The 15,889-nt window shown below is 37.7% G+C and overlaps 1 protein-coding gene across 3 annotated transcripts in view; it reads left to right on the top strand.

The window, feature by feature from the left end:
- The window catches only part of KCNQ5 (potassium voltage-gated channel subfamily Q member 5), a 597,308-nt gene that overhangs the window by 375,478 nt on the left and 205,941 nt on the right, over positions 1–15,889 (top strand). For all 3 annotated transcript variants that reach the window (XM_032153280.2, XM_032153268.2, XM_032153291.2), the window contains exon 2: positions 7,121–7,211. In XM_032153280.2, the coding sequence (XP_032009171.1) occupies positions 7,121–7,211 (91 nt within the window). The remainder of the gene's footprint in view (positions 1–7,120; positions 7,212–15,889) is intronic.

Here is a 15,889-nt window from a genome sequence, read left to right as displayed (position 1 = left end):
GTAGCAACAAACTGGGCAAACGTAAAGAACAGTGACAAGGAGAATGACACATCAGGACATAATTTCATATGCAAAGTAGACAGCAAACTGGGCTCGGTATATTGAATCTGAAGACCAACAGGGAAGTCATGATAAAACCAACCTCAAACATCTGAAGAACTCTCTTAGGGAGGAAGAAGCACACGTCCTCTGTGGTCCAGATCCTGACCAAGGGGTAAAGGTCCCGGACAAGGAGAGCGAACTCAGGAGAAAATCATCTTCCAACGGTAGAGCTGTCTGTAACAGGGCTATGCCGCTGTAAAATGATGGAAGGGTCCTGGATGCTGGAGGGGTTTAGAGAGAGACTGCACAACTGTCTGTCAGTGATGTTTCAGAAATAATCCCTGTCCTCAAAGGGAGACTGAATCAGAAAGCCTTCTGGCCACACGAATTCCCTGATACTGGGGTGAGAAGGCATGCTCCCTGTCTGTCTACGCAGCGTCCACTGACTGCTCTGAGGGAAACCTCTTGAACTGTTTATGGGTTCCGTTGCCATCTCCTAGCTTTTTTACATTAGCCATAGTCCTCTAAAGAAATACTCTAAGCAAGCGGAAACCAGTTTCCCCTATCCTCCAATTTCCTCTTAACATCCCACATGTAAAATGCAACATTTCATTCTTTAAAAACTGTTCGCTGATGACAATATTTTTAAAACTTCACAGGCCGGGCATGGTGGCTCATGCCTGTAATCCTGGCACTTTGGGAGGTAGAGGCGGGCGGATCACAAGGTCGGGAGATCGAGACCATCCTGGCTAAAGTGGTGAAACCCCATCTCTACTAAAAATACAAAAAAAATAAAATAAAAATTAGCCAAGCATGGTGATGAGCACCTGTAGTCCCAGCTACTTGGGAAGCTGAGGCAGGAGAATGGCATGAATCCAGGAGGCGGAGCTTGCAGTGAGCCGAGATTGCACCACTGCACTCCAACCCGGGTGACAGAGCAAGATTCTGTCTCAAAAAAAAAAAAAAAAGAAAAGAAAAAAACTTCACAAAGATTTCAGTGACAGTATTTATTGATTAGGGTCTTTGTTAATATTTAAGGTTCATTGCACTTGAAAAGCAGAATCATGCAGTGTTCTAATCAATTATTCCAAATCACCGTTAAAGACATCAAAAATGCCATATTTAATTTTTATTGCTTTGCAATGGAAGCTGGGGCATGCTCTGAGTAGATCTCAGGTGCCAAATGCACTTCTGTTATGGAAACATTATGCATAAAGGATATTTTGCAAAGTACCAAGTTTAGAAAGAAAGGTAAATTTAGGATGCTGGATGAAAGAAACGACTCCAGTGCTTCCCTCTGCTGATGAAGTTTTGATTTCATTAGGTGGCCTGTCCTCCAGGCAAAGTGCTGTGCCAGCCAGTGGGGTCAGCTATAGTCTCTAATGTCAGCATGCATACTCCAGTCATCATAATTCATGAAACGCTCTCAAGGTCCCCTGTCAAATGCACTGAAGAGCATACTTCATCACAGCAGTACTTTAAAATTTATGAAAAGTCAGAAGCAGGGTTGAATTTCCTTTGGAAGTTATTTCTGAAGAATTGTTTTCTTAATATTCTATATCTTCTTCCTGTTAGCATCTTTTATTTCAATCCCATGGTTCCATTCCATTTAAAACATTTAAGGGCCAGGCACAGTGGCTCATGCCTGTAATCCCAGCACTTTGGGAGGCCGACGCGGGCAGATTACGAGGTCAGGAGATCGAGACCATCCTGGCTAACACAGTGAAACCCCATCTCTACTAAAAACACACAAAAAATTAGCCGGGCGTGGTGGCGGGCGCCTGTAGTCCCAGCTACTCGGGAGGCTGAGGCAGGAGAATGGCCTGAACCCGGGAGGCGGAGCTTGCAGTAGGTCGAGATCACACCACTGCACTCCAGCCTGGGCGACAGAGCGAGACTCCATCTCAAAAAAAAAAAAAAATGTAAGATCTCCCCTCCCTCAAAACTTTCTTAATAAGTATAACTAACTTACATGGGCCATTATGCCATGGAACACTTACAGTCTGCCAAAATGCTTGCAGAGAGCACCTGCTAGGTGGAAATGTGTGGTAGCTTCAATCAGCAAAGCCTGCTCTGTTGATTTGACTGTTGTATCATGCTAAGTTCAGGGAGATGTCTACTTTAAATCTCAGCTCCATTTCTCCTTTCTTCATTGCATCATTCACAATTGTTTGTGAGTACCTGGGGATTGTGTGTTTGTGTGAATGCCAATAGGGTAACTTGCCATGGTTCGTTCAGTAGAGCTTTTCTGAATGTTTTATTTTCACATCATTTTCATTCTTGCTAAATGAATCTGTGCTTGATGCACTAGTTCTGGAAGCTAGACATCATCTGTTATGCAAGCACCCATGAGATTCCCAAGTCAAGCTTTTTGTCAAATTAAATCTAACAAATTGATTCTTAATTAACCCACAAGAAAGGCTGATGATAGTTTTCTTGAGTAAACATAGAGTCCTTTGAGTTGGTAATATTTAAATTTTTTATAAATTTCCTTCTTTTTATCTTACAATAATCAGTGCCTTCCAAATAAGTTTTGGATAAAAGATCTAGATCAAAATGAATTTCCTCAGAAACAAAATATAAAGGACTGTTTCAGGCAAAATAAAGGCCAATAGCTGTTCCAGACTAATTTTGAAGGAATATCCATCTTATGATACCTCAGGATTAATGTATACATGGAAAAACATTCATACTTTTTAAACTCATCATGAAGCTGACAGGTGCAAAAATGGGCCCTCTTCCAGCCCCGTCTTACCAATTCTCAATTACAGATGTCTTAATTTTTATGTGTGCCATGGGCCCTTCAGCAATCTTGTGGAAACTATGAACCATTCCTCAAATATATGTAACTACAAAAGGAAAAATTATGTTGAAATCTATTATTAAAACATAACACAAATTTGCGGTATGGCAATGCATATGCTTCTTTATTAAAAACAACCCCCAGCAGTGGGGCTAATAGCTACATAATCTTGAAATGATGAGTAAAATCTATATTCAAGATGAAACAATTATGGTTTCATCTACAACTGTAAAATGAGATTTTAAAATCTGTAATTTTTGTGAGCAGCAAATTCACAAGTACGGCTAATACCATCATGATTTATTGCCATGGTTAGTGAAAGATAAACACATAATTTTTCCCCCTCTATGTTCACAACCCCCTAAATTTTACACACAGATCCCCTGGAGGACCATGGAGTCTACGTTAGGATAGCCTGAGCCCAGTGACTCTTGCCACTGCTTCTACTTGTATTCAACCACTAGAGAGGTGCACTGGGGTCATGGTCAGTAATCAGCATGCATACATGTGCACAGGATCCTCAGAAGCAACGGAGTCAGCAAAACCACACACAAACCCCACTATGTCACTGCCAGTCAGCCCAACATCTGAACGCTGTCACCTTAGAGGGGTCACTCTGTGTCAGTTCAGTGTTTTCTCCAGCCAGAAAGTCTGCCTCTGGCAACGATACCAAGAGCTAATTCAGAGCAGAATGTGTTCATTGTTCTCCATGATGTCATTTGCCAAATGAAAGAAATGGTTCTAGAATATCCTCTATGCTTATTTACCAAAACTTTATATGCTTGATCTGCACTGTCAGGATAACATGTTCCATACATTTACTTCTTCTAGGGGGAAAAAAATACTTCCATATCTCCAGCTAGAATTAGTACCCGAGATTTAAATCCACATTTCCATGTGGATGTCTAAAACTGGATTTATCCTCTTCTCCCCAAAACCAGTTTCTCCTTCTGACTTTGACTTTTCTTCTCCTAACTTGTACAGTCATCTCAGACTTTCCAGCCACCACACCCGCTTCCCAGACTCCACTCCCCAGTTTACAGCCTCCCTTCAATTCCCTGCTTATTCCATTCTCATTTCTACTATGTTCATTTACAGCCTAACCTGGATTCACTGTTACCCTTGTTCCTGCCTCTCACTACTCAGATCCATTCTATACACACTGCTGCCAACTTAATTTTCCCAGAAGGCAACTCTGATGACCCTTTTATCCTGTCCAGAAATCTTCAGTGGCTCCCCATTTTCTACTGAACTAAAGCAGACTCTGCCCTACAAGCCTCTCCTCCACTTAGCTCCAGACTCCCAATTCAGCCACCTGTTTCATCCTGTTCTGCAAACTTTGATAATTCTTGTTCCATGAAACAGAAGGCAAATAGTTTGCCTCATTCATTTTCTGACTTGCTGCCTTTCACATTTTGTACCCTCCTTCTAGGATGTTTCTCCAGAAATTTCTCTTGTTGAAACCTTACCCTTCCTTCAAAGACCATCTCAAACACCATCTTTTTTTTGGAAAACTTCTTGATGTGCTCCCACCTTTCCCAACTAAATAGAATCCCTCCCCACTTTCAGTCTCTGTAGGATTTTTCTTAGCACTTATCTGCCTCTGCCTTTCATTCTGATCCAATGTGTTCACTTTGCCCACCTCACTAGATTTTAATTCCTAACGGTAAGAATTTGTAGACCATTCCTGAAAATCCATTTTTTGCATAGGAATTATTTCAATACAATTGAAAACATGTATTGAGTATCCATTGTAAAAGGCACTGTACCAAAGGCTACCAGCTGTACAAGGCTAAATTAAAACAGCATTCAAATATTGATGAAGAAGGAGCTAGCAATAAGGTGTGTTTTGAGCACAGACGTAGAGACTATAAAACTGCCACTGGGATGCTCTTGAAGGAGGAAAGCATCTTAATGATTAAATAATCCCCTGCTCACTTTTCCATGTGTTTTCTGGTAAACCTGGACTTGGTGGGGAAGGAGAGGGAATATCCAGATAACAGCTCCTCACCAGAGGAGAACATCTATCACTGTCATCTGATGCCACATCATCCTCCCAACTACCTTAGTAATCCCTGTATTTCACTTTCTTACTTGTAGTTTGGGGGTCAGGTAGGTGCACTGGATTTTGACCACTAGTTTGCAAATTTTAGTCCATTAGGACCAACTTAAAATATAATCTACAGTATCCTGAATCATTAGATGCATGAATCAAAAGTAGGATGATGCCAGACACACTTTGGGAGGCTGAGGTGGGAGGATCCCTTGAGGCCAGCAGTTCGAGACCAGCCTGAGCAACATGGTGAGACCCTGTCTCTACAAAAAATTTAAAAAAGAAATTAGCCAGGCCTGCTGGCCTGCACCTATAGTCCCAGCTACTCAGGAGGCTGAGGTGGGAGGATGGCTTGAACCCTAGGAGTTCAAGGTTAAAGTTACAATGAGCTACGAATGCACCACTGCACTCTAGCCTGGTCAACAGAGAAAGACCCTATTTCTAAAAAAAATAAAAATGAAAAATAAAAAAGCACGATGAATCATTAACATCGTGTACTAGGTTTTTTCCACTAGCAGGCTCTTTCCTCTTGGAGACTTCTGTTTAGAATGGCAACCCCTTTCCCCTCAGTTTGAGGAGATAGAGAAGTGTCTCCCTGAGCCGAGAATGTTACCACCATTCTCATCTCTGATGCTTATTCAGCACACTGCGTAGAGGCTTAGACTACACAGTGCTTAGGTTCTCTTTCTGCTGCACAACCTTGGAAGAGCTACAAAGGTTAATTCTTAGTTTTCATATCTGTAAAATGGGGATTATAATAATTTTATTCCATAAATTTCTGGGGATAATGTAGAGATAATTGATAATGTAAGAATGAGGAGAATGCATTTAAAAGGGGCTTAGCACAGTGTCCAGCTTATAGGAAACCCTCTATGAGTGTTAGTCATTATTATCAGCATAGAAAACATGTTGCAACAAATATAAGGAAACAAGGAATAGATGTGGTGGGGTCATCTATTGACCCCTGAATAGTCAGGGGTCAACAAACATTTCTGTGGGCCTTACTGTCCCTGTTATAACTACTCAGTTCTGCAATCATAGCATGAAAGCAGCCATAGACAATACATAAATGAATGACTGTGGCTGTGTGCTGATAAAACTTTATTTACACAAACAAGCATTAGGAGCCAGATTTGTCCTGGAGGCATAATTAGCCAAACTCTGGCTATACTGCCCAAACCCTGGCCTTTGGGAACTTCCAATCAAGTGTGGTAGTAAGACTTGTGAGACTTTTCAGGGGAAGCAAGGAGGAGTCAGGGACTAACTTCACCATCATCCAGAGGAGCATAGAAACTTGGTATTTTAAGACAGCTTACTGTATGGATTTCCCAGAGATGAACACAAGTAAAATATATGGCCTACAGCAAGTAGCTCAGGTTTTTCTTTAATACTGCCTTTCAAAATAAGTAACTTCAACTTTGAAACAGAGCCTTCCCTTTTAGTAGACATTTTCCTTGGAAACTCAGCTCCCGCCTTGATCCTAGAAGTTACACATTTGTAGGAATAAAAATATCTGTCGATTAATTGGTAGACAATGCCTGATCCTGACTTCTGTTCCTTATCCTTATATATGAATAGACAAAGCTGAGAAGTCATTTATCCAGCAGTATGACTAGAAGGAAATGGAAAGTGTATGGGTAGCAGAGGAAATCATTTACTTCCTTTTCTATTCTTATTATTAATATATGATCTTATTATTAATAATATAAAGGAATAGCAAATGAGAATCCATGAGCAATATCAGACCCTGAAAATGAGCCGGTGGCTGAGTAGCAACCAATTAGGACACTTGACAGTTTAGCAAAGTTGCCAAACAGGAGACAGACTTGGCTCCTTTGAACGAAGAGTGACTGCAGCGTGGGTTCCCCAGATAGGAGAGCAAGAACATACTTTCTGGGCCTCTCTCAGGATCGTTGTTTGGGAAGGAAGTTGTATGGGAAATTCACAAACTCTTAGATGCTAACATTTAAATGCAGCATGCCACACACACAAACCCACAAACACAACCTTTTTTTCATCAATAAAATTGCAGAGGAGCCCCATTTGCACAGTATATCATATTGTATTTTAATATCCAAAATGGCTAGTCCCTTCCAGAGTTTTTGTGAGTTAATGTGTGCTAATTTAATGGGCCTGGTGCTTTATTCATTTGAAGCAAGAAATTAAGTCTGTGATAATAAGGCAAGGTTCTTATCAGATTTCTCTTTTTTGTTGTTTTACAGTTTTCTCCTTGTCTTTGGTTGCTTGATTTTGTCAGTGTTTTCTACCATCCCTGAGCACACAAAATTGGCCTCAAGTTGCCTCTTGATCCTGGTAAGTGAAACATGAACAAGAACGTACATGAATGTTACATAAGAACTGCCTATAACATTTATACTATGCATCTTATTCTACAAAAAAATTCTATCTAAAAAAGAGTTACTGAGAAATATAAAAAATTTCAAAGATTACTGAAACATTTGCCCACCAATTTAACATGTAGCCAATCCTTAGAAATATATAGAAATATTCAGGATTGCTATTAAACAGCAATATCTTGTGTTGTAGATATATCATAAATAGAAGGCAATATTAGAAAGCAGTTTTAAGTATGTTTATCTGTGCTAATAAACAAATTATATAAGAAGAGTCAGTATCTATGAGGCCTCTCATTATATTGTGAAAGACTATAGAGAGCATTTTCCAATAACTGTAATTTGGCAGTAGCTAAATATAATTGGCCAAGAACTATGAACATATGGCACCTCATAAGAAAATAGGCTCCTTCGTGCTCTTTTCAACCAACAGACTGCATTATGAGTTTTGCTGCTAATGCAGTTACCTGGTGATAAATTCTGCAGTTTGCTCTGTTTCCATTATGCTGTCAGTCCTCAACCACACAGAATTGCTCAATTCACTTTAAAATGGAAAAAGACCCCAAGATATTTTTATCAGAATTATTCTGAGCCTTTTAAGCTCTCATACTTTCTATCACAACTAAACTATAGCACTGTACACTCAAATCGCATCTGATTGAAAGTTTGGTTCATTTTCAACTATTTCGACCCACTCACTTTGTCCAAAATTATCAGATTTGACAGTCTTAGAGCTATTTGAATGAACTACAAACTGGAACAGCTCACTGTTTCTGTAAAGCCGAGGGGTATACAGAAGCAGGGGGAGGAAAACAGTAAGATGGTTTATGTGCCCTAATAAGCAGAGGTTGGTTATGTTACAGCAATAAATATTGAATATGAAAAAATTGTTACTACCATGAAGGTGGAAACTGAAAGATTTCAACTCATATAACCTGAGAGAGGGGGCAGATGCTTTTCCTACCTTTGCTTTCAGATGGCTAGTTTGTACTTCAGGTTGCTAAGACATCAGCAAGTCTTTCAGTGCAATATCAGAGAGAACTCATTTTGAATCTGTAATAAATCTCTCTCAATTCATTTGCATACAAATTGTGCTCCAGCAGCATATTGCTCATGTTAAGGTTACTGTTTCAAAGCCCAAGGTAGAGAACAGATAGACCAAAGAGCACGTCAGAGATCTGTTCCATTTGCAAGCTTTCCCTTTGGGTAGAAAGTAGGCTTTTAACCTTGTCCACCCTTTTGATAACACAAATGATCAGAGCCCAAGGGCTAAGGTATAGCTGGCTTTTAGGTCCACATATAGAACTACAACCAGGAATTTTAGACTGAAAATATAAATCTGATTTTTAAACTTGGAAACAAAAAACTGGATCTACTGCATGACCAATATTAGGAATAAATCAATCATTAGGAATCTCATGAAACGATTTCTTCCAGAGCCAGGTCAAAAATCCAAAATGTTAGATTTATATCCTCCAAACCTCTGAAATATAAATGTTGGCATTGCTAATGAATTTCTAAATAGTCCAAAGAAACCCATGTAATCACAAAGTCTAAAACTGATTAGTATCTTGACTTTTAAAACCTGTCGAATAGTGAACAATGGATCAGAGTTTAGTAACTAGAGTGCATTTAGTAGAAAATAAAAATGTAGATGCCAGTCTTGAATGCTTTCAGATTTAGCAAGGTGGAAATGAGTTCCTCTATGCAGATGAGGCCTTTGTTTTGAGCAATGTGGTTAGTGCTACAGATAGATATTCGCAGAAATCTGTTGCAACAAGGCTTTCCATAGGGAGAGGGTTTGTTAATCCTACTATCTTTGTACTATAGTGATACATTGTCAAAGTATATTCTGAAAACCTACCTAGAAATATGCAGACTGCATTGCAGAGCTAAGATTCACTGATGATATTCTTCACCAGTGTTTTCTCCAAAATCTTTTTATCCGGACAAAAAAATTCAAATACAGTCTTTGTTTTACTTTTTATTTAGCAATGAATAAATTAGGAAAGCATTAATATTTTAATTATTTTTCACAATGAGTTAACATAGTATATTATAAAAGTTCAATCACTTGTAGAAGATTTGGAAAAGTCAATCATTAAGATGACAAATCTTAATGATTTAAGTAATGTCTTATTTATTACCTTTTAACATGTATTTCTGAGACAGTTACTATGATTTCAAAGTCACAGAACTCATAGAACACAATTCCGATTAGCAGTAAAGTTCCCAAGATGAGACACATCGAAGGAATTACCATCCAAAGGAAGAAAAAGGATTATCATTCAAATAATAAAAAGGAATGGCTTTTAAAATGCTTGCAAGACCAGGCACAGTGACTCACGCATGTAATCCCAGCACTTTGGGAGGCCGAGACAGGCAGGTCACTTGAGGTCAGGAGTTTGATACCAGCCTGGCCAACACAGTGAAAGCCCGTCTCTACTAAAAAACACAAAAATTATCCGGGTGTGGTGGCACACACCTGTAACCCCAGCTATTTGTGAGGCTGAGGCAAGAGAGTAGCTTGAACCCAGGAGGCGGAGGTTGCAGTGAACCGGGATTGCACCACTGCACTCCAGCCTGGGCAACAGAGCAAGACTCCGTCTCAAAAATGAATAAAATAAAATAAAATGTTTGCAAAAATGTACAATAAATCCACATTTGTACACTTTTTGTGTACACTGTTGATGTATAAAGACAACACCAGAGGTGTACATTTAGAATTATGTATAAATCCTATATCAGGATTGTGTATTTTTTCATAACTTCCATCCCTTTTGGGTTTTTTAACATTTTAAAATATGTTCAGATATTTCCTACAATTCTATTTCTGTGCAAGTGAAAGGCACCCACACTTGTGACAGGGAGCACACTACAGGCAAACCTGGCTTGCAGACAGAGCCCTCTTTGACACTCACTCTTTTCCACCTAATTGTTCCCTTGAGGGCACCATCGTGTTAGGTGCAGGCCATCCCTTTAGACATCTCTTGCTTGCCTCCTGGGGGCCCCCATAAAGAATTTAGCTGTCCATCCCACATCCAAAAAGGAAGTTTCCCCTAACTTGTAACTTCACAAACTTGCCTTGGTTACAAGCCAAATGAATACCTGTGTTAATTTGCTCATTTATTCCTTTCAGCTGTGGGAGCTGAGGTTTCAGCCTATACAACCAAGTTCCTTATTTCTCTCCATAGAGGCAGTGGAGCATAGACTTAAGAATGTGATACAGACTATAGTCGGGCTCCATGAATTCAAATTTCTCTCCTGTCCAATTTTAGCTGTGCGATTTGGAAAATCACTCCACTGTGCCTTAGTTTTCTTATCTGTTAAAAGTGAATAGGAGGATTCTAGAAGAAAGACAGAGTAGGAAGCACCAGGATTCTGTCTCCCCACCTAAACAACAATTGCACTGGCAGAATTTGATGTAATTCCATGGATGGAACTCTAGAATCTATTGAATGTTTGCAACTTACAGAGGAAGGCTTAGATGGTAAGTTGCAGTTAATTTTGGTCCATTTCAGCTCTTAGCAGTGATAGCTACCCATCGCCTACGCCCAGGCCCATTGCAGGCAGCTGTGCACATGTTCCAGGAGGGACCTGAACACAGCTTATAAGAGCCAGGATGGGCAAAAAGAACCCTGTCCTCCAAATATCAGAAATCTGACCTCGGATCACTAATTGCTGCTGCTGATAACAGAGGCGCAGACAAAAAATGTGGCAGCCATTGGCGTTGCACCTTCACCCATTGCTGTAAGCCCCTCCCCCACGAGCAGAAGTGACTCCTAGGGGATTAAAAGGATCCTCCCCACATCCTTCATTTTTCTTTTTTCCTGTTTTGGAATACAGTTTATAAAGATGTAATTATGTGACATTAATAACTGAAAGGTGTAGGGCTGGAGATGTAAAGGAGCAGAGTTTTTGTATGCCATTAAAGTTAAACTGGTATAAATTCAAATTAGAGTGTTATAACTTTAGGATGTTAATTTAATTCCCATGGCAACCACAAAGAAAATAGCTATAGAATATACACAAGGAGAAGTGAGAAAGGAATTCAAACATTTCACTACAAAAAAAATGAACTAAACACAAAAGAAGGTAGCAATTCGGGAAATGAGAGACAAAAAAGCTATAAAGTATATATAAAACAAAGAGCAAAATGATGAAAGCATCTCCTTATCAGTAATTACTTTAAATGTAAGTGGATAAAAGTTTCTAGTAAAAGACAGAGATTGGAAGAATTGATAAAAATACATCATTCAACTATGTATATGCTTAGTACAAGAGACTTACTTTAGATTCAAAGACACAAATACATTGACAGTAAAAGGGTGGAAAAGATATTTTATGCAAATAGTAAACAAAAGAGAGCAGAGGTGGCTATACTAATAACATACAAAATAGACTTTAAATCAAAAAAGTTATAAGAGATAAAGAAGGGCATTATATATTAATAAAAGGTTTAATACACCAAGAAGATGTAATAATTATAAACATTTATGCACCTAATAACAGGTAATAAAATACATGAAGCAAAAACTGACAAAATTAAAGGGAGAAATGGATAGTTCTACAATAATAGTTGAAGACTTCAATACCCCACTCTCAATAATGGATAGAACAACCAAACAGAAGATAAGTAAGAAAACAGAAGACTTAACACAATAAACCAACTAGGACTAACAGACATATACAGAACACTCTACCCAATAACAATAACATAAACATTCTTCTCAAGCACACAGGGACATTCTCCAACACAGGCCGTTATGTTAGCCTGCAAGTTAAGTCTCAACGATTTTAAAAGATGGATACCACACAAAGTATTTTTTCCAACCACAATGGGATGAAGTTCATATCAATAACAGAAATAAAACTGGAATATTCAAAAATTAAACAGCATGCCTTTGTTTTATTTTTTTTTTCTTGAGACAGAGTCTCACTTTGTTACCCATGCTGGAGTACAATCTTGGCTCATTGCAACCTTGACCTCCTAGGTTCAAGAGATTCTCCTGCCTCTCAGCCTCCTGAGTAGCTGGGACTACAGACACACACCACCACTCCCAGCTAATTTTTGCATTTTTAGTAGAGGCAGGGTTTCACCATATTAGCCAGGCTGGTCTTGAACTCCTGACCTCAAGTGATCTACCCGCTCAGCCTCCCAAAGTGCTGGGATTACAGGTGTGAGCCACTGTGCCCAGCCTAAACAGCATACTTTTAAACAACCAATGGGTCAAAAAATAAGTCTTAGAAATTAATGAAAACAAAATGCAACCTGCCAAAACCTATGGGACACAGTAAAAGTTGTGCTAAGATTAAAATTTATAGCTATAAATGCTTACATTAAAAAAAAGAAATATCTCAAATCAGCAACTTCATTTTACAACTTAAGGAGCTAAAAAAGGATACACTAGACCCAAGCTAGCCAGAACAAAGGAAGCAATAAACATGGATAAATGAAATAAAGACTAGAAAAACAATAAAGAAAATCAATGAAACCAAAAGTTGGCTATTAGAAAAGGTTGACAAAACAGACAAACTTTTAGATAGATGAACTAAGAAAAGAGAATACTTGAATTAATAGAATCAGAAATAAAAATGGGAATATTGCTACTGATTCTACAGAAATAAAAAGGACCATAAGAGAGTACTATGAACAATTGTATGCCAACACATTGGAAATCTAGATGAAATGGACAAATTTGTGGAAACACAAAACCTACGAAGACTAAATCACAAAGAAATAGAAACCGAATAGAGCTGTAACTCGTAAGGAGATTGAATCAGTAATAAAAAATCTTTCAACAACGACAAAGAAGCCCAGGATCTGATGGCTTCACTAGTGAATTCTAACAAACATTTAAAGAACTAATATCAATCCTTCTGAAACTATTCCAAAAAAATAAAAAAGAAGCAACACTTCCTAACTAATTCTATGAGGCATTACTTTGATGCCAAAGACACAAGAGAAAGAAAACCATAGACCATTATTTCTTATGAACATTAGTGTAAAAATCATCAACAAAATGCTCATATGTTTAGCAGAATATTAAGAGGATTATACACCTTGGTCAAAGGGGATTTAGTCCTTCAATGAAAGAATAATTCAACACACAAAAATTGACCAATGTTATAGGCCACATTAACAGAATGAAGGGAAGATGCCACATAATTATCTCAGTTGATGCCAGAAAAAACATTTGAAAAAATTCAGTACCCTTCTATGATTAAAATATATATATATATACTCCACAAACTAGGAATGGAAGAAAACTACCTCAACATGATAAAAGCCACATATGAAAAACCTGTAGCCAACATCATACACAAAGGTGAAAGACTAAAACTTTTCCTCTAAGATCAGGAAGAAGGCAAGGATGTCTGCGTTTGCCATCCCTATTCAACAAAGTACTAGACAACTGTACTAATTGCTAGCTACAGCAATTAGCCAACTATTAAATAAAAGAAACAAGAGACATCCCAACTGAAAAAGTAAGTAAAATTATCCCTGTATACGGACGGTGTGATCTTATATGTAGGAACCCCTGAAGATTAAAAAAAAAAAAACTGTAAGAAATAATAAATGAATTCAGCAAAGTAGCAGGATGCAAAGTCAATATACAAAAATGAGCTGTATTTTACCAACAATGAAGAATTTAGAAACTATGAAAAAATTCCATTTATAATAATATCAAAAAATACTTAGGAATTAACTTAACCAAGGAGATGAAGAACTTGTACAATGAAAACTACAATAACATTGCTGAAATAAATTAATAAGACATAAATAAATGGAAACTCATTCCCTGTCCATAGTTTTGATAACTTAATATTGTTAGCAGGTCCAAAGTGATCTACAGATTCAATGCAATTCCTATCAAAATCCCAATGATGTTTTTTGCAGAAATAGAAAAACCCATCCTAGAATTCATACAGAATTTTAAGGGACCCCCAAATTGCCAAAACTATTTGGAAAGTAAAGAACAAAGCTGAAGGACTTATAATTTTTTATTTTAAAACTTACTACTACAAAGCTACAGTGATCAATCATGAGGTAGTTTCCTATAACATTATGAATGTATTTAAGCTACAGTAATCAATCATGATGTAGTTTCCTGTAACATTATGAATGTATTTAATACCACTGAACTATACTTTAAAATGATCAAGCTGTAAATTTTATGTTATATATAAGCATAAAGACCAACATTTAGACCCACGGAATAGAATAGAAAGTCCAGAAATAAACCCACACACATATGGTCAAATGATTTTTGACCATTCAGTGGGGAAAGGGCAGTCTTTTCAACAAATGGTGATGGAAATATTAGATATCCACATGTGAAAGAATGAAGCTGGACCCTTACCTAAGACAATACACAAAAATTAACTTGAAATGCATTAAAGACCTAAAACTATAACATTGTTAGAAGAAAACAGAAGGCAAAAGCTTCATGACATTGGATTTGTCAGTGATTTCTTGGACATAACACAAAAGGCGTAGGCAACAAAAGAAAAAAATAGAGAAACTGAACTTCATAAAAATTTAAAATGTTTGTGCATCAGAAGACAGTATCAACATAGAAAAAAGGCAACACACAGAACGAGAAAAAATATCTGCAAATGACATACCTGATAAGGGGTTAATATCTGGACTATGTAGAGAATTTCTGAAACTCAACAACAAAAACAACCTGATTCAAAAATGAGCAAAGGACTTGAATAAACATTTCTCAAAAAAAAAAGAGGTACAAATAGCCAATAAGCACATGAAAAGGTGCTGAACATTATTAATCATTAGGGAAGTGCAAATCAAAACTACACTGAGTACCACCTCACACCCGTTATGATGGCTACTATCACAGAAACAGAAAATAACAAATGTTGGTGAGGATGTGGGAAAATGGAATCCTTGTTCACAATTGGTGGGACTGTGAAATGCTATGGCCACTAAGGAAAACAATACAGCTGTTTTTCCTCAAAAAAATATAAAATTATATGATGCAGCAATTCCACTTCTGGATGTATGCCAAAAAAAACACTGACGGCAAGGTCTCAAAGAGATGTGTACACCCATGTTCATAGCAGCATTGTTCACAATAGCCATAATGTGGAAACGACCCAAGTGTATACTGACAAGTGAATGGATAAGCAAAATATGGCATATACATACAAAAAAAGTATTCACCCTTAAAAAGGAAGGAAATTTTGACATATGCTTCAACATGGATTAATGTTGGGGACATTATGCCAAGTGAAATAAGCCAGCCACAAAAAGAAAAATAATGTATGATTCCACTTACATGAGTGAGATACCTAGAATAGTCAAAAAATTATAGAGACAAAGTGGAATGGTTGTTGCCAGGGGCTGTAGAGATCAGGGAATAGTGAGTTATTATTTAATAGATAAAGAGTTTCAGCATTACAAGAAGAAAAGAGTTAGGGAGATGGGTGGTGGGGATGGTTCTATAACATTATGAATGTATTTAATACCACTGAACCATACTTTAAAATGGTTAAGCTATAAATTTTATATTACATATATTTTACCACAATAAAAAAATTGAGAAAAATCTTTTAAAAGATTAAATGAGCATTAGGAAAAATAGCTAATACACGCTGGGCTTAATACCTAAGTGA

Source organism: Hylobates moloch, unplaced genomic scaffold (assembly GCF_009828535.3).
Source record: "Hylobates moloch isolate HMO894 unplaced genomic scaffold, HMol_V3 SCAFFOLD_2, whole genome shotgun sequence".
Classification (NCBI taxonomy): Eukaryota; Metazoa; Chordata; class Mammalia; order Primates; family Hylobatidae; genus Hylobates; species Hylobates moloch.
This window is presented reverse-complemented; position numbering and strand designations above follow the sequence as displayed.